General features: G+C 55.1%; 1 protein-coding gene across 8 annotated transcripts in view; it reads right to left on the bottom strand.

Moving 5' to 3' along the window:
- Positions 1-21027, bottom strand: part of BCL9L (BCL9 like) — a 28843-nt gene extending 7816 nt beyond the window's left edge. Inside the window, exons 1-5 of one of the 8 annotated variants that reach the window (XM_019716294.3) lie at positions 20193-21027; positions 13922-13980; positions 4978-5079; positions 3335-3720; positions 2537-2656 (exon numbers count right to left, since the gene is read on the bottom strand). In XM_019716294.3, coding sequence (XP_019571853.1) covers positions 2537-2656; positions 3335-3720; positions 4978-5003 — 532 coding nt within the window. In that variant the 5' untranslated portion in view covers positions 5004-5079; positions 13922-13980; positions 20193-21027. Of the gene's footprint in view, positions 1-2318; positions 2493-2536; positions 2657-3334; positions 3721-4977; positions 5080-5970; positions 12197-13921; positions 13981-20075; positions 20107-20192 lie in introns of those variants that run through there. The other 7 variants (XM_088791422.1, XM_019716293.3, XM_074335349.2 and 4 more) reach the window with 7 other exon arrangements.
- Positions 21028-22142: the final 1115 nt, after the last annotated feature.

Raw genomic sequence — 22142 nt, 5'->3', positions numbered from 1 at the left:
GGGATGAAGTTACTCTCCCAGGGTGAGTAAAGACAGTCAGTGTAAAGCCTGCTCTTAGCCCAGTTCTGGCCTCTCATGCTACCGTCTGCATACGTGTGCACACACACTGACAGGTGAGAGGAGAAAGCAAAGAGGTTGCACACATTGATGATTCAAACAATGGATGGTTTTTCATGCTAGCCCCACCACTAACTGTGTGATCTTATGAGCAAGACACTTCATTCCACTAAGCCTCAGTTTCTTCATCTATAAAATGGAAACACTAACTCCCACCCTGCACAGGGGGCAGGTCAAAGAACTTCTATATTTTTATAGGAGTTTAGAACCAAATCACAAACTGAAAAATCATTGGGAAAACAGAGAAAAGGCTGACATCATAGGTGCACTCCCAGGGTGGACTAGCCACCAAGAGAAGCTTTGTTCCACAATCACAAACTTGACTCTAAGTCCCAGCCTAGAAAAGATCTACAATTGGTCATTAATGAGTCTAGGTGAGTGAGTGGACCCATTCCCATGCCAGGAAAAACAAGTTGAAGTGCCCAGCCTGCACACGGGAAATTACAGCACTCTCAGTTTGTACAAGGCCAACTTCATGAAGTTGCCTCCCTTGAAGCAGGGCACCAGCCACTTTCCCACAGGCCCAGTGTTAAGTTCCTCTCCTTGGATAAACCTTCTCTAACAGTCCTACCTCATAGGAGCCCTGGTCTGGACCCTGTCTCTCCAACTTTATACAGAATAACAGAGCCAAAAGTTTGTGGAGGGTAGGACTTGAGAACCAAGTTCAATGTGTGAAGGCTATCCTGGGGAAGAGGGAGGGGTGTACTCAGAATACTGAACTAGGACTCGGGGATACAAGTTATGGGGAGGGAGGCAGGATTTATTTCAATAAGGAACTTTCTAGTACATTAATAACAATAATAAAAGCTAACACTGTTCTAAGTATGTTATATGTATTCCTCATTTATTCCTCATACTAACGCTGAGGGAAATATTTTTACATATGAAGAAACTGAGGCCCTTTTCCCAATTTACACAAATAATTCATGGAAACATGGAATATAAACCAAGGTGGTATGCTTGAAGGGTCTGTGCTATTAACCTCTACATTACATTGCCTGCCTATTAAGAACTCTTCAAGAATCTAATGGCAGGACAGCCAGTTCGCTCAGTGGTTAGAGCACAGTGCTCATAACACCAGGGTCGCCAGTTCGATTCCCACATGGGCCAGTGAGCTGCATCCTCCAAGACTAGACTGAAAACAACTTGATTTGGAGCTGAGCTGTGCCCTCCCCCGCCCCCAACAATTAGATTGAAAACAACGACTTGACATGGAGCTGATGGGTCCTGGAAAAACATACTGTTCCCCAATATTCCTCAATAAAAATGAAAAAAAAAAAAAAAGAATCTAACGGCAGTACAACTAAAGTAGTAACAGTGGTTGCCTTGGTATTGGGCATAGAATGTTACCAATATCTCCTTTGTATTTCCATGTGTCTTCCAATGTTTCTACAATGGTGCAGTCTAATATCAAAAAACTGAATGGGGTGGGGTGGGGTGGGGTCGGTCCTTAGAGATAGTGACTACTCCCATCTGTCAGTGATGGGTTCAGCCAGGGGCTCACGAACCGCCAGTCAGTCCCTTGGGGGGAACCTAGGGCCAGATGACCTTTAAAATCGCAGCCAGCTGCAGTAGCTTCAGTATTTGATCCCATGTACTCCATACACATGGTCTGCTTATTTTATGAAGATTTTTTAAGTCTGTTTCCTCCTCTGCAATAGGCATCATAATAACACCTACCTCACAGCGCTGTTGTAAGGCCTAAATACCACAAAGTAGCAAAGTGGCCAGCATGTTTTTTTTTCTTCCTTCTAAGTCCTCGCCTTCAACAAGTGAACAATTTGACATTCTCTGGCTAGCTTCTTATGCATTAAACTATTTCTCCCCACCAATCAGCTGTAAACTTTGAGGGAAAGCACCAAATAAATTTGTATGGGTATTTCCAAGGCAGGGGGCCCCATCAGGCCCAAATAAATTCTGAACAATAAAAGAATGAGGAGTGGGCATCCACTCACACCCACACTTCGTACTGGTGAAGCACTCTAGGTACTTGCCAGGATTCAATTAGAGGTTAGGGAAGGACACCAGAGACACAGCCAGTGTCAGCTCACACCCAGGCTTAGCATCACAGAGCCAGCCCACCTGTCCTGCTCCCAGTGATGCCCTCTCTCCACTGACCAGTAGGTGGCAGCATAGGCCGGGAATTCATGGAAGGAGGTAAAGGTGGCAAAGCCAAGAGAGGCCACCCAAGGTTCACTCACCGCTAGGAAGAGGGGGCCACTGAGCACCTGGGAGGCAGGGGCAGAGCTGTCACAGTGCAGAGTGGGACAGAGTCCGCGAGGTGGGATAGGAGAGAAGGAGCCTGGGCTCCTGACCCTTGCTCTTTGCTCAGGTTGTCTTCTAAAGCCCTAGGTGAAGAGAGGGAGGCTCCCTCAGGGCAGCCATGGACCACAGCACCCTGGCATTGATAAGCACTCACTGTGGGCGGCCCCAATGGGCTTGTCCTCCTCCTCGCTGTCTGGTCCTGAGCACCATTCATCCCCGCTGTATGGCTGCTTCCGCTCCAGCACACACCGTCGCTTACTCCGGGGTGCCACCTCTGCCCAGGCAGGACAGAGGAAGGCAGGGGTCAGAGTGAGTGTCCAGAGTACCTGTCCTCCCACATCCAGGCCCATTCTCCCAGATGCCCCACCCCAGAGGGTACTGCCCAGGATATGGTGGGCACTTAGCCAGCCCTTGGCCCCCACCACAACACCATTTGGTTCTGATTTCTCTACCGCCCTGCTGTCTCCCCTCCCCCAACCAGCACCAAGCACAGCATAATCCCCAACCACAACTGGTTCTAATTAGGAATGGGGGGGGGCTGCTGCTACTCTTCCAGGCCAGTGCCTGCTCAGCAGCTCCCACCAGCCCAGATACCAGGAGGTTCCTGAGATGTGTGGGTCTGCTCCTCACCCAGAGCACCTCCCTCTTCCCCTCTGGGGGCTCTGGTGGGAAAGCAGAAGAATAAGACTGACCAGAAACCCCATCACTGTGTGTGGCCCCTCCATGGGTGGCACCTAAGGATGATAAATCTCCACCCTGGCCAACACCAATCCTGAGAGAACAACCAGGTTGGTGGGTATAACAGGGGTAAGAGAAAGGTGCCCCTGCGTAAATGCAGGAGAGGAGCAGGGGATGAGGATTAGGCAAGGGAGACAGAAAGATGGTCTCCCAGCAAGTTTGGGCGTTGGACTGTGGAATATGGTGGGATCTTGGGGATCAGGAAATGGGGTACCTTTGGCCTCTGAATCCAAGGATGGGGTCCCAGACTCTCGCTGCTCTCCGGAGTCAACAGACACGCTCCGCTCCCTCTTCACTTTGCCTTTGAGTGAGCTGAAAGGGGGCACCCCTGCCTGGGTGTTCTTCAGATTTGAGTTGCTAGGTGAGATCTGGTTGGCCTTGGCCCCATGGTTCCCCGCCCCCACGCCCTTCGAGCCCAGGTTGCAGGTGGGTCCTTGGTTCACATTCTGGTGCTGGGATTGGGCCCCACCATTCCCTGTCTTGCCATGATTGGTCACCTTATTTTCTGGGTGCATTGGCTTGGCTGGGGCAGGGGGGCAGTGGCCACGGGGGGACAGTGGAGGGCTCCCTGGAGCTTCTCTCCTCCTGGGGTGGGGTAACCTGGGAGGTGGGAGAGACATAAAAAGTTAATCTTGCTAGGGACTTTTAACATGCCTTGATTTTAAGTTGCCCCATCCTGCCTCACCTAATGGTAGGGGAAGTAGGGGCTGAGCATCTTAAGACCACCAGCTATTCCCTACCTCCTTCCATGGCTTCTCAGACAAGGGCAGATACCCTTCACGTTGGCGAGTGAAGATGGGCAAACCCCTCCACCCCCAGCCCCCACAATTCAAATGAAAACCAGGGCCTTTCATTGGCAGAATCCACCCACAGCCCCAGCCCCAGCATCCATCAAGCTGCAAGCCTCCATGGCAATGCCCCGACTTCCACTAGCACCTGACCAACACCTAAGCATCCTCTCTTCTAGGATTTGCTGTCTTCAGATGCCAAGGTCTCAAACCTCAACTTCCATGTGTCCCACACCAGCAAGGAAGGGACACTGGACCTGAGGGTCACTGCTCATGCCCCAATCCCATTCCCCTGGGGACCTGGAGAAAAGCACACCAGAGTGGTACCCACTGGTCCAGACAGCTCCCCAGAGCAGGAGGGGGAAAGCCTGAAGAGGGTTGGCAGGCAGGCCTGGCGGGCAGGCACAAGCAGGAGGAAAGGGGGAGGGGAGTGGTGTGTGGAACAGACTGGAGTGCAGCTCGAAGACAAGGATTTCTGCAGCCTAAGCTGCGGTCCCTTTAAGATCCAGCCCGCTCCCCACACCCCCTCCCCTCCCCGGAGACCTATTAATAGCCGCTGGAAAGATCACATCGCAGGAGAGGATATTTATCCCCCCTCATTCCATACCAGCTCAGATTTATTTCAGCTCTGCTGTCCTGCTGCTGCCGCCTGGCCCTGTCTGCAGGCTTCTCCTGGGAAAGGGGAGGAAGGAAGGCACAGCCCCTTCCCTCTAGCTCCCACCCCCAGCTAGACTAAGGCCAGAGGGCACCACTGGACCCTACAGTGGAGTAGGGGGTAAGGGTTCTGCTCAAACCTTTTTTAAGAGGAAAGGGCTAGAAGGGACTAGAACAGCAGGCTTCGCTGATTGACATTCCCCTCTGTCCCCAGGGCCCTGGCACTAAGGCTTTGGGCTCCTGCCTCTGGGCAGGCCTTCCCATTCTGACCCCCCTTGGGCCCACTGGTGACCTGGAAGCCAGGTGCCCAGGGAGGCTCACTCTCCAAGCCAGTACAGCTCAGCCCCATCACCACTGGGCCCTTCCCTTCCCCGCACTCCACACACACATCCCACCCTCCACAACACCCACACACCTTGTCTTGTTAGCCAGGATCCTCATGGCTCCCACACACAGTGGGGCTACGGCCCCTGTGCGTGCCCAGGGCCCAGCCAGGTACTCGGTACTGGAGCACGGACTGCAGCAACAAGCCCCAAAGAGAAAACTTGTGACTTGGGGAGGGGGTGTAAGAAGGGGAGGGGAGAAGGGAGGACCCAAGAGCCCTGGGACTATGGAACTGGATAGGGTAGGGTGGGGACGGAAAGAATGGACTACTAGGTGGGGTCTCAATTCTAGAGGCCGGTCCTATCCCAGTCCTCCTGCACTTTACCCTCAGGGAGCTTGCAGTCTCTAGCAAGCCCCCATCCCCACCCCCGGGCCGCAAAGGCAGAATGCACTAAAAGGATAGGTTGCAAAGGTGCCCATGTGGGGTGGCCATGAGGTCTGTCCTGGCTCCCTAGGGGACTCCCGCTCCCAGGCACGCCCCTCACCCCGGGTGGGGAACCCCTCACACCCAACACCACCACCCCACGCGCTACACCCCGCCCCGGACACCCCCAGCGTGTTGGGAGCCGGGGATGGGAGCCCTGCTCCGCCCCCAGCTCGAGGCCTAGCCCGTGCCCATCCCAGCAGGCCCGGACCGGCAGCGAGAGGCCTGGCGGGGCCCCGGGGCTGCAGCTGGGCTCTTCTGGAGACCAGTAACGCTGGCTCAGATTCCTCCCCGACCGCAAGAATGCAGGAGCCTCCCCTCCCCGCCCCCTCCCCAGCACCCCACCCCGCCCCCCTCGGCTGAGCCAGAGCAGAGAGGCAGAGCAAGCGAGCCAGCGAGCCAGCAGGCGAGAGAGCGGGAGGCGGACAGGACTGCAGCTCCCCTCCGGGCCCCGCACGCGCCGCACGGACAAACACACTGTCCAAGGCCGCTAAGGCTGGGCGCCCCACGACGGGGCCCGGGTTCGGCTTAGCGCGCGGTGCTGCCAGGCAGGGTCTCCGAGAGCCACCAGTACCCGAACTCTGACTCACACACACTCACAGCTCACACGTGGACCGGGAAACAAAGACACGCACGGAGCCCAGGAAGCTACAGGCGCGCCCACGCCGAGCCAGCGGAGGTGTGCTGGAGGGCGCGGGAGGCGCCGGCCCAAGCCAGGAGCCACGGAAACAGCCTGCGGCCCGCAGACACCCAGGCTGCCGGAGCGCAGCGAGTGAGTGCGCGTGCCGACTCATTGAACAGATGAAAAGACTGAGGCCCGGCCACAAGAGAGCCATAGAAAGTTGAGCCTAGTAGTCAGAGAAACACACACAAAGCCATAGCTACAGCACCAACAAACAAGGCTTAGAGAAATACAGAAGCCTCACCCTACCGCCCCCTGCCCTGCCCCCACCTCCCCCAGGCGATCCCGGTAAGGGATGGGGGGAGGGGAGGAGTCTTGAGACTGGAGCTTTGTCCAGGTGACAGGCCCAGACAGACACAGGGGCACACTCCCCCGCAGCTTCCTGCCTGGCTGCTGGAGGCTGGGCTGGGACCTCAGGGTGAAGGGGCCCCACCTGTGACCCTGTAAGTCTAACCCTAACTTAACCCCAGGGCACATTGGCCTCCCTAATTCCAGCACGGTCTCTGGAGGGAGGTGCCTCAGGGGAAGGTTTCAAAGTCCAGGGCCTGGCTGGGAAGCAGCCTGCTGCTAGCCCCCATCTACTGCATCACCACAGGGGCTTTAGAGATGGCAGGGAAGGGCTGGAGGTGGCACTGGGCTAAGGGGCAGGCCTATGGCTGACATAGGTCTCAGGCTCCCACCTTCACTTCACTAATCGTCAAAGCTACCTAGCACCTACCAGGAGATAGGTAGTTTTATTATCTCCATTTCACTATGAGGAAACAGGTCTGGAAAAAGGAAGAGACATGTCCCTGAGTCACATGACCAGTACCGGGCAGCACCACGACCCTTTCCTGCGGTGTTTCCCCTACACTGCAGTGTCCTCCGCCTCTGAGTCACGACTGCTCATCTGAGCCTGTACCAGATAGGTGGGCTTCCCACATGCCAAGCACTGGGATCAGCCCCCTGTGGGGTGCAGGAGCAGGGCAAGGGCCACTACTACCTCCTGTATTTACAGCTTCAAATATTGGGACCTGTAATAATTTGGGAAGGGGCTGTTTAGAAAACTAGTCCTCTTCAAAGTCCCGTCAGGCAAGACTCCACCCCAGAAGAATCCCGGAGTTGCCCTCCACTAGGGCTCCACCCCTTGCTCCCACCCAACCATTGGGCGTGCTGAGTCAAGCACGGATGAGTCAGGACTTTCCCATCTCACACCTCCCCCCTTTTACTCCTCAGGAGTCTGCCCAGCTCCCAGGGACCCCCTCCTCCTTACAAACTGTCCCAGAAAAGGCCTGGGAGGCCTCAGGGGATGGAAGGCAGGAGGGCTGGTCCTGGTGGGTGCAGTTTTTAAATAAACAATGAGTGAAGTGGGCTTCCCAGCACCAGTCCAGGCGCCCTTGAGATGGGTGAAAGGAAAAGGATGGGGCTCTGGGAACACTCTACTGTGGCTGCCTCTTAGGGGGTAGGGTGGGGAGTGGAGCCATGATCACAAATATGCAGCAGGTGCAAGTCACCTGAGTGAAAGGCCAAGAGCATACTCATGAGAATGGAACCCAGGAGGCTGTTGAGACAAAGAGCAGATCTTTTGCCCTTCCTGTGCAACTTGGGCGGGCGGGGGAGCAGGGCCTGACCCTGGCTGGGGCAGGATACCAGGAAAGCTTCCATGGATGCCCAGGGCCTCCAGCTCCTTGCTCAACACAACTGCCACAAGTACAGGGAACATTCACACACCTGTGGCAACCTGACTGTTTCCAGCTCCCCACCCCACCCTCTTGGGAGCCTCTGGTTCTCCAGCAGGCCCACAAGAGTCAGTGAGAAAACTGTTTAGAGGGTCCATGCTCCCACATGGAGTGGGCAAACACCTCTAGAGAGGAAATGGGCTGCTAAGACACCCTGTGATGGTTGAAAGGACAGGGCCCTGCAGGGAGCAACAGGATGGGATACTTGGCCTTTGGCTTAAGGAGATGCAGCTCCTAAGACAACAAGGTCCGGAGTCCCCTTTTTTCTGAGTGTCGGGACTCCTTGGTCCCTAGAAACTCCTCTACCACCCAGGTCATTTCCTTTTCCTGAGGTAGTGACTCAGGCCGGTGAGGAGGTCAAGGATTCATAGCCCAGCAGGAAATCTGCTCAAGGACCAAGGTATTGCTCTGGGACCCTCTATGTGGGGACTTCCAGGCTCAAGGGGCCTTCCCCTTGCCCTGGTTCCTAGCAGCTCTCCCCACTTCCCCCCACCTCCTGCCAAAGGAGACCATGCAAATCAACCATTTTTGTCTGGGAGTTTCCAGCCCAACCCCACCTGCAGCCCCAGGGTAATGTCAGGCAACCCCCAGCCCTGCAGGGACATGGAAACTCCTGGCCCCAGACGTTTCTAGTCTGGGGTCTTTGAACAGGATGTTTTGGCAGGGGATTCTACCCATTCTGGTGCCCACTGTGCCTCTGGAGGTTACGGGGACAAGTGGCATTGCCTAGATAAGCCTGAAGTCACCTCACTTGGCTCCTTCAGCCATGCCAGTGTGGCCTTGGGAAGTAGTCATGCCCTGGCAATGAGGTGCCCCCAAAGTCAGTCTGCTGCCCAATCCCTGGCTGCTCCCTCCCACAGGGGTGGGGGGGGAAGGGGAGTGGGGTGGGGGGGCACAAGGAAACAAGACAGGGCAGGAAGCCCAGGCAGGCGGCTGGCACTCTGGGCCAGGCACAAACAGCCAGTACAGGAAACCACAGCCCACCCCCGCCCACCCCACCCGCCCAAAGCTCTGGGAGAGAGGAGTGCCAAAAGCCTGGTACCCCAACAGGAGCAAAGGCCAGGAGTTAGCCCAGGGCAAGGGAGGAGCAAGAAGCACTCCAGTCCTCTCTCTGCCCCAGACCTTACCTGGGGAGGGGGAGAGGAAGCCAGACTGGCAGGGATGGTGCTGCCTCTTTAAATCCACCGAAATCCTGAGTTAGGCCCAACCCAGCTCTGGTTTCACAGGAAGGAAAGGAGCTCAGGAGCCAGCAGGGCAGGCGGTGGTGGCTGGAATTAGCCCCACCAGCCCAAATATATCTAGTCTCCGCCTGCCATCCCATTGGCACTTCCTGCCCCCTGGCACCTGCATCACAGTGGGAGTGAGAAAGGGTCTAGGTGCTACTCCCTACCCTGTGGGAGACCCCAATCTCTAGAGATGCCCTGCAGCTGGGTAAACATGGGTAGAAGGTGACTTCCCAAGCCCGGATTCCCAGAAGGGAGGAATGGGCACAGTAGCAACCTGTGGACCTTTACCTGGCCTCTGTCTTTCAACGGGTTAATCTGGCCCCTCTTTGGGGGATGGGGGTTAAGGGTGGCCTAGGAACCTCCTTTAAACTGCCAGGCGGGCTGGGAACAATGGGGCCATTGTGGGAGTGGAGTGCGGGCAGACTGCTGGCACAGCCCAGCCAGAGTGCACCACGGGCGGGACCTCACCCAATGCTGCCTGCTGGCTGCTCTGCTCTCTCCCCTAGGTACTGCCAGCAGCAGAGAAACCCTCCCAGCCCCCTCACCTCGCCTGCCTAGCCCAAACTCTTGGCACCAGCAGCACCTGGAGGGCCCTCAGCTCTGCCCACGTTGACATTCAGACTGCCATGACCCTACAGGAAGCAGGGGCATGTGGGCCAGGACGGGGTGGGGGTGGGGGCTGATGAGACAGGATGTATGCCTGTGATCCTCCTGCAGGGAAGACAGGAAGGCCAAATGGGGTTTCTGGTGTCAGTCCTGGCACCCTCAGGCAAGAAGGGTTTAGGGGATTGTGAGAGCAATGACAGGCTGGGTCCCCTGCCCCCCAGCCTCCTTTCTCACACTCATTCCATAAACTTGTTCCCTGAGGCGGTCTGGTGCCCCTGTCCCAGCAGTCCCGCCCTCTGGGTTGGAACACTGGCAGACAGTGTGAGTGATGCAGTAGAATGAGAACTAGGTTTGCAGTCAGGCAGACAGGGTGCCAATCACATCCCACCCCTTCTGAGCTACAGGATCTTGTGTACCCTTTCAGCCTTCTGATCCTCAGTTTTCTCTTCTGCAAAATGAGAATAAATTTATAGAGGGAAATACTATTAATGAAATTATCTAACGGAATGCCTATGACATATTCAGTCCTCAACAAACCACCTCTGGACATGATGTCCCCTTCTTTATGCCCTGAATGGCAGGCACCCATATACATAGTATTTGGTATAGGTGGGCATTGTCCAGATATTTGCCCTGGGGGAGTCCAAGGGAACGGGACCCATGGTCATCATATTCATGGTACTAAGTACAAAGATTTGGCTCTTCCTCTGCCTTCCTCACAGAGGCCAGCTCCCTTTGCTAGCACTCCCCTGAGCATCTCTGGGTTTAATGACAAACACTCACACCCAGAGCATGAACCCGGAGAGCTTTGTCCACTCTCTTAGCCTCAGGTCTGTGTCTCAAAATCCAAAGAGGCAAGCAAAGGGGGATTTCCCTTGAACAGTGGCCTGTATCCCCTCCGCCAGGCAACCCTCTCCCTGCCTGACCCTTTGGCAGTCTCCCTGCAGGGTTTGAGCTAGAAGGAAGCTGGAGCCTACTTTCTTCCCACGGACGTCTTTAAAGAGTGGAGGGTCTAAGAGGGAAAGAAGATAAACTGGGACACACAGTTCTGGAAATTAGGGGTCCAAGTCGAAGACCTGTTCTTTTCTCAACTAGAGAGGGATGTCCTTCTCAAAGTGGCTCCACAGCCCCAAAAGGGTTAAAAAGGCCCTAAAAATAACATGCTCCCAGCAGGACCCGCTGATTGGAACCCTCCAGCCATCTGTTCCCATTTTCTCCTGTTCACATTGGAACATCTGAAACCAGCCCAGAGCCCCAGCCCGATCCCAAAAATAGCCCCAGCCTGCCCAAGGAATAGGTCCCAGGGGCCGGGCGCAAGCAGTGAGGCCAGCCCAGCAGTGAGGCATGGTCCAAGCCAACTCTGAGCCCTCAACCCCAGGCCCATGGAAGGGAGGTATCCCCTCTGGTCCCAGGAGGTAGTGAGTAGAGCCAGGGGCTCCAGCCCACTCCTCTTGGTACCAGGCCAGAGAAGGTACCCGCTAGCCAAGCCCAGGCCTCAGACCCAGGAGCCCGGGTATCCCAGGCACACTGCCACATTTTAATCAATTTTCTCCAGGAATTTGGACACTCACATCTCAGAAGATTTAAACCACCTGTCTATAAAGCTTCCCCCCATTGTGGGCATCCCATCCCTGCTGCCCAGTCCCAAGCTCCTCACCCAGAAGTCCCTAAGCCTCAGCGCCTCCACCATCACATTCCCATTCTAGGGCCTTTAAGAGACCTGCTCACTGAGCATCATCAGTACTCTTCTATGTCCCCAGGGCACACAGGGCTGAAGCAGACTTTTTTCAGACTGCCCACACTCACCCATCAGCCCAGGAAAGGATTCTAGGGGTATCCTCTGGATACCATAGATGCTGATATAATCCCACCCCTCGTCTGGGCTTCAGGACGCCTCCTCCCTGCCCATCTGTGTGCAGCAAGTGCTAGGCATGCCCATTTGGGCTTCTATACATATCACAGGCCAAGGCACTGCCCTACCACACTCAGGGAAAATGCCCAGGTGGGGTACAGGGAATCCAGGGGACCCTGGGCCCTGAGGCAGGCCTAACAGCTGCCATCCATGTCACAGCTCCACACTGCCATTTTTTTCCTCCCCAAGGAAGGTCCCTGACCTCTTAGCCAGGGGAGGAGGCAGCCATTTAAGTCATTTAAGGACAGAATGTCTTGTTCAGCCTGGTGAACAGAACAGAGCAGCAAGAGAAGGGATGGTGGGAGGGGAGCTGAAGCTGATCTGAGTTGACAGCTTGGGGGAGGGAGGGCTCAGCTCTGAGGAGTGCTGGGACATAGGGAGGAAGACATGTCCTAAGTCCCCCAGGCCCCTCTCTAGGCCCATGGCTATTTGGCAAACTTGCAATCAAGATGTCAGCCAGCACCAACACTGGGGAAACTGAGGCAGCAAGAAGGTGGGTCTGGAAAGGTATTAGAATCTAGGAGTCTGAAGTGCTGGCAAGGTTATCTCTTCCTAACCCTCCACACTCCTCCCACCCCCCTCAATTCTTCCCCTGCTAAAGCCCCTGGGAGGGTCAAGAGTTCCTGTGAAGAGCTATGACTAATATCGTGTTTCCCCAAAAATAAGACCTAGCCAGATCACCAACTCTAATGCGGTATTATATTATATTATATTATACCCAGTATTATATTATATATATTATATTATATTATACCCGGTATTATATTATATATATTATATTATATTATGTTATATTATATTATATTATGTTATGTTATATTATATTATATTATATTATATTATATTATATTATATTATATTATACCAGGTCTTATAGTAAAATAAGACCGGGTCTTATTAATTTTTGCTCCAAAAGATGCATTAGAGCTGATTGTCCGGCTAGGTCTTATTTTCAGGAAAACACAGTAATAATGAGGTGATCTCTAGCATTATTGAGCATTTACTCTGAAACATCAAGCTCTCCTGAATGCTTCACATGCATTATCTAATTTAATCCTCAGAACAACTCTATGTGGAAGTACTTCTATTATTCCTACTTTACAGATAAGGCAAGGGGAAGTTAAGTAACTTGCTTAAGGTACACAGTCCAGAGTTAGAAGAGTCAGGATTTGAACCCAGACACTCCAGCAATTGGGTTCTAAACCATTTCACAATACAGATTCACCCTGGTATCAGCCCTCTGTGCTATGATGAAAGAATGGGTGTCTCACTCACTCATTCCACAGACACACTCCCTCCACGCACCGTGAATACCAGGTCCTAGCTAGAGGCCACGGTTCCTGCCCAGGTAAGAGATGAAAGAGAGGGCACCAGTCCATACCGCCTCAATGCAGGTGCCCAGCCTGGCTGGGGCTCTAAGAGCAAAGTTCTGGGACTGCCCCCAGCCCTGCCTACCCGTAATCCATTAGATCCTCACCCATCCTGGTCCCCGAGAATCAGGGGAGAAAGCTAGGCAAGTTACCATGACAACAGCACAGAGTCCCGACTCAGGGAGGACCAGAGGCAGGAAAGGAGTCTGCTGCCCATCCCACTCACAGGTGGAAGTCAAAGGTCAAGTGGGGTGGAATCCAAGCCCTGCCCCACCACCTGCTCTGCCACACCTGTCATTGCTCCCCACTTTTTTCATTGCCTGAGTTGGAAGCAGTACCACTTCCTCCCAGTCCCTGAGGGGTAGTGGCCTCTGGCAGCAAGGGTTAGGGGATTAGAAGCTCCTCCCTCCTGAGAACACTCCAGAAGTCCCTCCCCCTGGTCTGCAGCTTTCTCCAGCTTTTCCTAGTCAGACCAGGAGGCTACAGGCCTGTTTGTTGTGAATTCAGGGAGTTGTTGCTAAGTAAGGGAGGAGGGGAGAGAGGGAGGAAAAGAGGGGGGTGGAATGTGTATCTCTCTAGGGAGAGAACGTGTATCTCTCTAGGGTCCAGGGCAGAAACCACATTATGGTGGCTGGTAGCCACCCTGGTTTTGACTCAGCCAGCTGAAGCCAAAGCCAGGAACAAGGAGGAGCAAGGACTTGGGATGACCAGGAAATCATACCTTGTCCTCCAGGGGTGACTGGGCAGGAGCTCCCCACCTCCCACCCCAGGAAAAGGATCCAGCTAACAAGATGGCTGGGACTTTTGCTGGAGTGGCTGCTTTAACCCTTCCTGCCCCGGCTTCACCCCACTCTCTACCAGGTGCCAGGTTGCAAGGCTGTTGGCCCCCACTCCTCTGGGGGGAGGAGAATTGAAGGAGAAGTGCGGGCAGAAAGCCAGGAGGAGGGAGCCCAAGAAAAAAAGCGAAGCAGGAGGCCATGGCAGACACAGATCAACAAGGAGGCTGCGGGGACACACACTAGCAGATGACCTCTCACCTCAGGGATAGTGTGTGTCTGGGCTCAGGCTCAAGGGTGTGGTCTGGGATGGGGGCTCCCTGTGGAGAGAGGATCATAGCTAGAAGCCCCAGGCCAGCAATCTATGCTCCTGCTCCTCCCATAACCCTAGTCCCACCCCCAACACGCACACCAAATAAACATGTACACACATACACTCTGCCTGCAACTCCAGGAAGTCTCTGAGCTGCTGGGACACCCCGCCCCCTCCAGGACTTCTGTGGATTGGCTAGGAGCCAGGCCAGACCAGCTGCCACACCACACCTCTCCCCCTCCCCATCCTGGAAGCAGGAAAGGAGCAGGCACTGGAAGATGCCTCACAGGGAGAGGGATGGGGCAGACAGAGGACTCCCTGGCCTGAGGACCTGGGGCGAGGTATGGATGGGGAGGCCTGAGGACCCTAGCTTCCAGCACCAATCACCCCCAGGGTTATCCTATGTCAGGGAAAAGAATTGTGTGGATCCCATGTCCCTGTGTAGTCTCCTTGGCTACAATCCTTGTCCCCTGAAGAAGCAGCAAAGGGGACCAGAACTGGTTCGGAGGGCCTGGGGTAAGAGAATCAGGCGTAGTTCAGTAGGAGGGGGCTGGGTGAAGCTCCCACAGGCAGGCAGGAGGGAGGCTGGTGGCTGGGCTCAGTTTGTACTGGGGGTCAAAGGGGAGTTCTTTTCCAAAGAATTCTGGGAGAGACGCCAACTAGAGCAAGCTGCTAACCACCCCTCCCTCTCTCTCTCACAGCCCTGGGGGGGGGGGGGGGCCTGCCAACCAGACTTAACCCTCTCCAGCCTGTGTTGCTCAGAGGTCCAGGATGGGGGAGTTGGGGAGAGGACCTTGGCTGGGCTCAACCTCTAGTTCTAGGGGTCAATCACAGGACATCTGCCAGAGTAAGGCTGGTTCCACATTGCCCCATCTGGTACTGCCCTGCCCTACCCCTCAGTGACTTTTCTAGGCTCATCTCCTGAAGGTGTCTGCAGTGACGTGTGTGTACGTGTCTCAGAGACAGAGATTGAGAAACAAACTGAAAATTCCTTGCCAAGGCCCTCCCCATGCTGGGTCACTGAGCACTGTACCAACCTGTGCCTCTACCCCACCCTTCCTCCCACTTCATCCTAAGACCAGAGGCCATGGGGAAGGCAGCGGTAAAAGCGACAGCTTATACTTTTGCCTACCTCATGCTGCTATCTCCACAGGCCCATGACTTTTACAAACAGCCCCTGCCCCAGCCTTCCTTCCTCACTGATTTGCCACAAGTGCTTCTAGAGGAAAGCATTCAATTATAGCTTGAGATCCCAGGATGGCAAATTGAGTCATAGTGAGGTATCAGGGGGGTCCCATTGCCCACATCCCATGCAGACATAACTCTGTCATCACCACCCTTGCTTGGGGTGGGGTGGGGGGGACATCTGGCAACCTCCCCTCCTGGAGAACACTGTCTAACTGCAGAAGGAAGGAATGAGATTAAACATCAAAAAGGACTTCCCAGGATCAAGGCTATAATGGCAGCTGGCCCCACCCCAAATGCTTCACATTTCTGGGGTGGCACATCACCCCCTTAGGATTTGACCCCTCTGTTTTCTGCTCAGGCTGAAAATATGAGTGTCTAATTCTTGTTTTACTGTCTGCCCCTTGCTAGAAAAGTCAAACATCTGAAACTTAAATTAGCCACCAAGCTTCCAATTCCAATGTGGCTGGCTGTTTCTTCTACCCAGTGAAGCAAGTAACCCCAGGGGTGGAAGGTTAACTTTCCCCAGACCTTTCCTTTAGGGCACGGGGCTTCCCTATGACAGACACCACTGTATCATCAGGACAAGAAGAGGGTGGTGTTGGGATCCCTCAAGGTGCTGGGTGTCCGGGAGAGGCAGAGGAAGAGAGCCCAGCCCTGGGGACACTTTTTCCCAAAGTCTCTCCACTCTACCACTTTTGCTCCAAGGACCACAGAACTGCCAGAAGGCTTGGCCCCACTCCAGAAAGGTCCCTATCAAAGGACAGAGGACGCCATGTCCCAGGGAGCTTCAAAAAGATGTGTGACTACACACCCCAGACATGTTCCCAGGGAAGAGAGAGGCCGGAACAGAAGCAGAGCACAAGCATGTGTGTGTACATACATTCATCAAAGAGACACAACCCCAGGCACACATACTCCTCAGATACTCCCAGACACGTGCAAGTAAGAGATAAACAGAATCAACTCCCAAAGACACACATCCAAGATACCTCCTAAAAATTATCCCAAACTCCCCAAGAATGGCTCCTTCAGGCCTTAGAAGCTTTCATACTCATAGAAAAGGCCTAGGAGAGCTCAGGAAACAAAAGTCAATACACAGAATTACTGATAAACAATACACGTACACTGGGATACACACACACACACACACACACACACACACACGCACAGTAGTAAGCACGTGGCCATGTGCTCACACACACCCAGGCGATGCACAGTGTGAAGTCTGGTTAGAGGACTAAGTTATGGGCTAGTGAGGAGCAAGGCAGTCAGAGGGGGTGGAGAAATACTCAGGGATTTCAAAACAATCCTGGTTTCGAAATGCTGGATTCAGGGCCATTCCCAGTAGAGGCTGGTGGGTAGAGAATGAGGGGGTGGGGGAAGACAAGCCAGCACAGAGCTACCAGCCCATTGGAGGAGGGGTTTAGACAGAGGGAGTCCCACCCCTGGGGAAAGGGAGACTAGAAGAGACACCAAAGTTAGAAGAGACACCAAAGTTAGGAAGTGTAGGCACCCAGGGCCAAGCCGGGAGGGCCTGGGGTAGAAAGGAGGCAAAGGAAAGCTCTCTGCTTTTGCCACTGACTGGCAAAGCAGGCAGGGGAGGCCACCCCCTACCCCCAGTCATAGGCCATGGTGACTACCTTCTCCCCTAGAGAGTGGCACCCTGGCTCCCCTCACCCACCGGCTAGCAGGGCCCCAAGGTGGGCCTAAAACTAGGGGGGGAGAGTTGATGGGGAGGGGGTGAGCAAGGGCCTGCAGGGGTCAGGGATTTTCTAGGGTGAGGGAGAGCTACCTGAGAACCCAGAACTTCCCTCCTCTCCATGAGGGGGGGCCTTGGAAAAACTGAGGCGATGCAAAATACCCCCACACCCAGGAAGTTACCCCTCTACTCCCAGAGCAGCAGAATGCCCTGACTGCCCCTCCCCCAACGTCCCGGGAAAGTCTGCAGTGGCAGTTCTCTCCCAGGGAGGGGAGTTCAGGCCAGGCTGGGGGTGGGGCTCTGGAGGCCTGGCCCTGGCACCCGGCAGAGGAAATTCCAGGCTGTAACTCCACGCTGCTGCCTTCAGGGCCTCCCATCCAAGTGACATGCAGCACCTCAGGAGCTCTAGTGCTATGGCCTTCTTTCCCTGGCCTCCACAACTCCTAGCTACTTGGCTACTTGGTCGTCCAGCTGGCTCCAGCCCCAACTCTGGTAGTTAGAGGACAGGACCTGGGGAAGCTCAGCACCCCCAGGATGAGCCTCTACCAGCCCCCTCCTGGCCCCTTGGCCAGGCAGAGCCTCCTTTCCTCAGATCCCTGGGGTACAGCCACAATGTGGCTATGGGTGGGCAGCTGGTGGGGCTGGCAGGCAGGGGCACAGATGCCAAGCTAGAGCAGCCAGGTGCTCAACAGGTCGAGCCAGTCCCTGGAACAGCCAGCCCCACCCAGGGAGAGCGGGCCTGGCAAAGGCTCCCTGCCCGCGGCACCCAGCCTGTACCCGCTTGGCTCCCATGGCTGCCCACTTTCCCACGCTGCCACCCCTCTCTGCCCCTTCCCCCTATGTCAGCACCTGGGCAGTGCCCAGGGCTCCTGGCAGAAGGGATGCCATTTCCCTGTCACCTTTGGGTGCCCAGGTTCTTGTGGTACCTCATTATGAGCAACCAAGAAGCCTCAGGCAGAGTAAACATGGCATCAGGGTAATAAGAACCCCAAAGTGCCCCCCACCTCTTTCAGGCCTCTTCCAGTCCTGGGGGACTTGGGACACTCAGATGCCCTACCTCCCCACAGCCCACAGCCACTGGGACAAAATTTCAGCCTGTGGTGCCAGAGGCAGTGTGGGGGTACCCCCCAGCTCCTGTCTTAGACTCCCTGGAGGAAGGGCTGCAGAACTGAACTGGGTGACTGCTGGCCCCCTACACTCCTGCTAGAGCTGCTGCTGCCTGCAACCCTGGGCCTTTCGTTCTACCCCACTCGTGGGCTCCATGGAGCCCCATCCCAGCGACCTCCCCCACAGGCAGGCAGCCCCCCTTTTCAGGCATCTCCTTTAATCTAAAGCACGTGCTGAGACATTCCAGCCCTTGCTGAATCGACATTGCCACCCACTAGGCCTCTGCCCAGAAGGCTACCCCTGCCTGTTCATGGAAATTGAGTCCCTAGCCCAGGGCTCCTACTTAACCCAAGTACCCAGAAGATGGGAGGCAGGAACTACCCAAACAATCATGGGTGCTCAACACAGATTCAATAAGCAAGGTCACTAGGGCCCACATTACCACTGTTGTGCTAGTCCCAGATTTCTGTGGACAACGGATCCTTCTCCAGGACTCTATAATCTCTTCCCACCTTGACTCTCAACCCCAGGATTAGAGCCTCCATATGGACCTCCAGAATCCATCTCTTGCCATGGGCCCCCTGCTACTCAAAGCACAAGAGTTACGCTGGATCAGTTACCCCTCAACAGCACTTTTTACAACATTAACCCCTACCCCACCCCAATTAGGAGCAGCACAGGTAAGCAGAAAACTTCTGAAGGGAGGTGGTCAGAAGGCTGGCCTTCAAGCCTGGTTCTTCTCCAAGGCCAAGGACTCTGATCACCTGGGGGAGGCAGCAACTTCCTTCCTGGCACCAGATTCTGCCAACCACTCATCTTCCTTGCCATCCTCACTCTGTCCTGAGGCTTCTATCAGCAGGCACCTCAGAGCTGACACCAGAAAGATAGGGCCTAAACATGCTCTTCCCCTAGAGCCATGAAATCACAGTCCTGACCCAGAGAAGGCAGACAAGCCTGTGCTGGGGGGCAACAGAGGAGCCAGGCAGCCCTGGCACAGAAGTGGCTGCTCCCTGGAAAGGCTGAGGAGAAGGGAGAATAAGGGGAGTGGAATGAAAGCCCATCCACCCTGGAGGTCTCATTTGGAGAGCTGCCTAGAGGCATCAGTAGGGTTACAGCAGGTAGTGGGAAGACAGCTTTCCTAGGTAAGACAGAAAAACAAGGCCAAAGATCAAGGGGGCCTCCAAGCCCCTATCCCAGGGCTCAATCATATGCCCAGCTCACCTCTCCCAGAGCAACACTTTTCTTCCCTGCAGCAAAGGCTCCTCCACCCCAGACACACACACACACACACACACACACACACACACACACACACACACACCCCCAAGCAGCAGACACACAGAAAGAAGAGGGTACAGGGGGTGTCAGAAAACCCGGAAGGAAGGAAGCTGGACAGACAGACAGAAGCTGATCCTGGCTTTACTGTTCCATAGAGACACTCTCCAGATTCCCAGACTGTGAGGGACACTCTCCTTCTCAGCCCCCAGGAGGGAGAAGAGGAGAGTAGACCTCAGTCTCTGCTGAAACCAAATTCCGCAGCCCTGAGATAGAATATACCCCAGCCAAGCAAGAAGCCCTAAGCCTCACTTCTCTTCCCCTATAACCTTCCCACAGGGCTCCTTAGAACCAAGGCAGGGGCCACCTTTCCTTAGCAGTGCAGGTACACCTCTAAGGAACTGTGTGACTGCCCCCACCCCCCAGCCAAACCCACACCACTAAGAATCCTTGGCAGGGGAGACTCTTCCAGTTACAGCCCCTGCTGCTCCTAGGCAGTGCTTGGGGGCAGAGGGAGACCCAGCAATCCCCAATCCCAATGCACCTCCTCTAGAGTCTCCCATCAGCCAGGGGAGGGGAGCTGGGGTGCTGAGACCCAACGGGTTGGTGAGCCTGGGAGGGGGACTACATCTCCCAGAAGCCCCCAGGGCAGGGTTGCTGCTCCAGCTGGCCCAAGGCCGGCCTTGTTCTCTGCGCTAGGGTGGCAGGGTCCTCCGTCTGCCCCTAAGCCCTCCCCACTGTGCTCTGGGGCTGCTAATCTGTTTGGGGGCCCAAAAGTAACCTCCACTAACCCTGGGAGCGCCCCCACCCCTTAAACAGCTCGGGGTACGTACCAGAGGGCAAGAGACAATCAGACTATGTTTCCCCTCCCCAATTCGAACTGGATCTCCCTCCTCGCGCCTCTGCTGGCTTGGCATGACTTTCGCCTCTAGCCCCAGCTCACCCCTCACCTCGCGGGGGTCGGGGGTCCTCAAGCCAGGCCGGAGGTGGACGCCATGACCAGGTCAGGGTCGGTGGGTGGATTAGGGTCCTCCTGCTCGCCAGTTGGTGGTACGGAGTGGGGCGGGCAGGCGGTGATCTTTTGATCCTGGACGCCTTGATCTCAATCAGCCCGGCCCGGGAGAGAGTATCCGGGGATCGCTGGGCGCCTAGGTTCCTGCCTCCCAAACGCGGAGCATGGTCGTGGACGCCGGGCAGCGGCGGAAGAGCGCTCACACCCTCCCGGCCCCGGGCTCGGGGCTGGGGTCTCAGCCCCGAACCTCAAGGCTCTAGCTCCTGCTCCTCCTCCCTTCCTTCCTTCCTTCCTTGCTTCGCCTCCTCCTTTCACTTTCCCCGAGGCCCGCAGGGACGGCGGGCGCGGGGAGGGGAGGGGGCTGTCTGGGCGCTTATTGTTGGTCGGACGCGGAGGGTCCGGGTCGCAGCCCCCGGGTGGCGCGGCGCCGAGGGACCCAGGCGTGCGGGCGTCGGGCCGGCTGGCTCTGGGCGGCGGCGGTGGTGAAGCAGCCCCGAGTCCGGGGCATGTCCGGCCACTGGCTCCGCCGTACGCCACCGCCTCCCCGGGCTCCCCTGCGCTGCCGGAGCCTTGTTCGCCTCTCCACTCGGCTCCTCTCCCCAGCCTGAAAAAGCATCGGGGCTCTCTGGCAGCCTCCTTCTGCCTTCATACCAGAGCCCGGAGAGGCCCCTGTCAAAATAAGAGCTCCCCCATCTCTCTCTCCTCCTCGCCCAACCCGGCTCCCCCAGCCTCCCAGCGGTCTGACTCGGTAAGGCGCCCGGCGGGCTAGCGGGGAGGCGGGTTGGCCCAGAGGTAGGGACAGGGCTCCTACCCTTCTCTCCTCCCCATTCCCAACTGGGGAGGAAACGCGCCAACAACTTCCAAGGCTAGGGTGTGGTTTGACAACCTACCCTACCCTCCTATCTACACTGATTGGAAGGAGCGGCTTCCCTCGGCTCCCTCAACCCCCAACACACACACACACACACCTGGGTCCCCTCTTCATTGTACCCACCCACATTCATTTTGCACTGAGCATCTCCTTTATTGATCTCTCTTTCCTAGTAGACCATGAAGTTCTTGAGGACATAGAGTGATTTTTTTCATCTCAATTCTCAGCACAAAGTGAATGCTAAGAAAATGTTTGTGGAAGTGAAATCTTTGTCTTCTCCAAAGAACTCTCACACACAAGACCCTACATGGGAGTAGATGCAATGAAAAAGAAATTTGTAAAGCACTTTTTAAAACATTTCACATGTTATTTCAATGTTTACCACAAACCCGTGAGAAAGATGCTATGGCCCCATTACACTAATAAGGAAACTGGGATTTACACTAGCTAAGGAGTTATTCAGGGTTACACAACCAAAAAGTGGTGAGCTCAGGACTAGAATTTGATTCTCCTTATCCTGAGGCACTTTCCCTGTATCCCACTGTCCCCATCCACCCAGAATTAATACCAACAAGTAATAAGTATTGACTGTCTCAGAAGGGAAGAGGATTGGCAAGCCTGTTTGCTCCTGCTATTATTTGATTCCTCTGCTCGCTTCCCATCCCTCCTCACAGATGGTCCCCAGAGAGCTCTAGCCCCCATCTACCTCCATCTACTCTACGTCCTTCTCTTATGACCACCTATTACATCTATGCATCCAACTGGGTACCTACTTATATATTTTCTCTTGATTTTCATACATATATATGTATACATATACACACATATATGTGTGTGTGTGTATATATATATATATATATATATATGAGAATATATACATATATATATAATCTCCAAAAGATCCTTGTGGGCCCAGACCATGCCCTTCTATTCCCCACAGCACTCAAGTGCTGGGGTCATAGTAGGGCTTCAATAAATATTCATTTGATGGGCAGATGATGACAGCAGCTGGGCACT

This window comes from Rhinolophus sinicus, chromosome 14 (assembly GCF_057876585.1).
Source record: "Rhinolophus sinicus isolate RSI-liver-muscle chromosome 14, RSI-T2T, whole genome shotgun sequence".
NCBI classification, from domain to species: Eukaryota; Metazoa; Chordata; class Mammalia; order Chiroptera; family Rhinolophidae; genus Rhinolophus; species Rhinolophus sinicus.
Note: the sequence above shows the minus strand (reverse complement) of the source record. Positions and strands in the feature narration are given on the sequence as shown.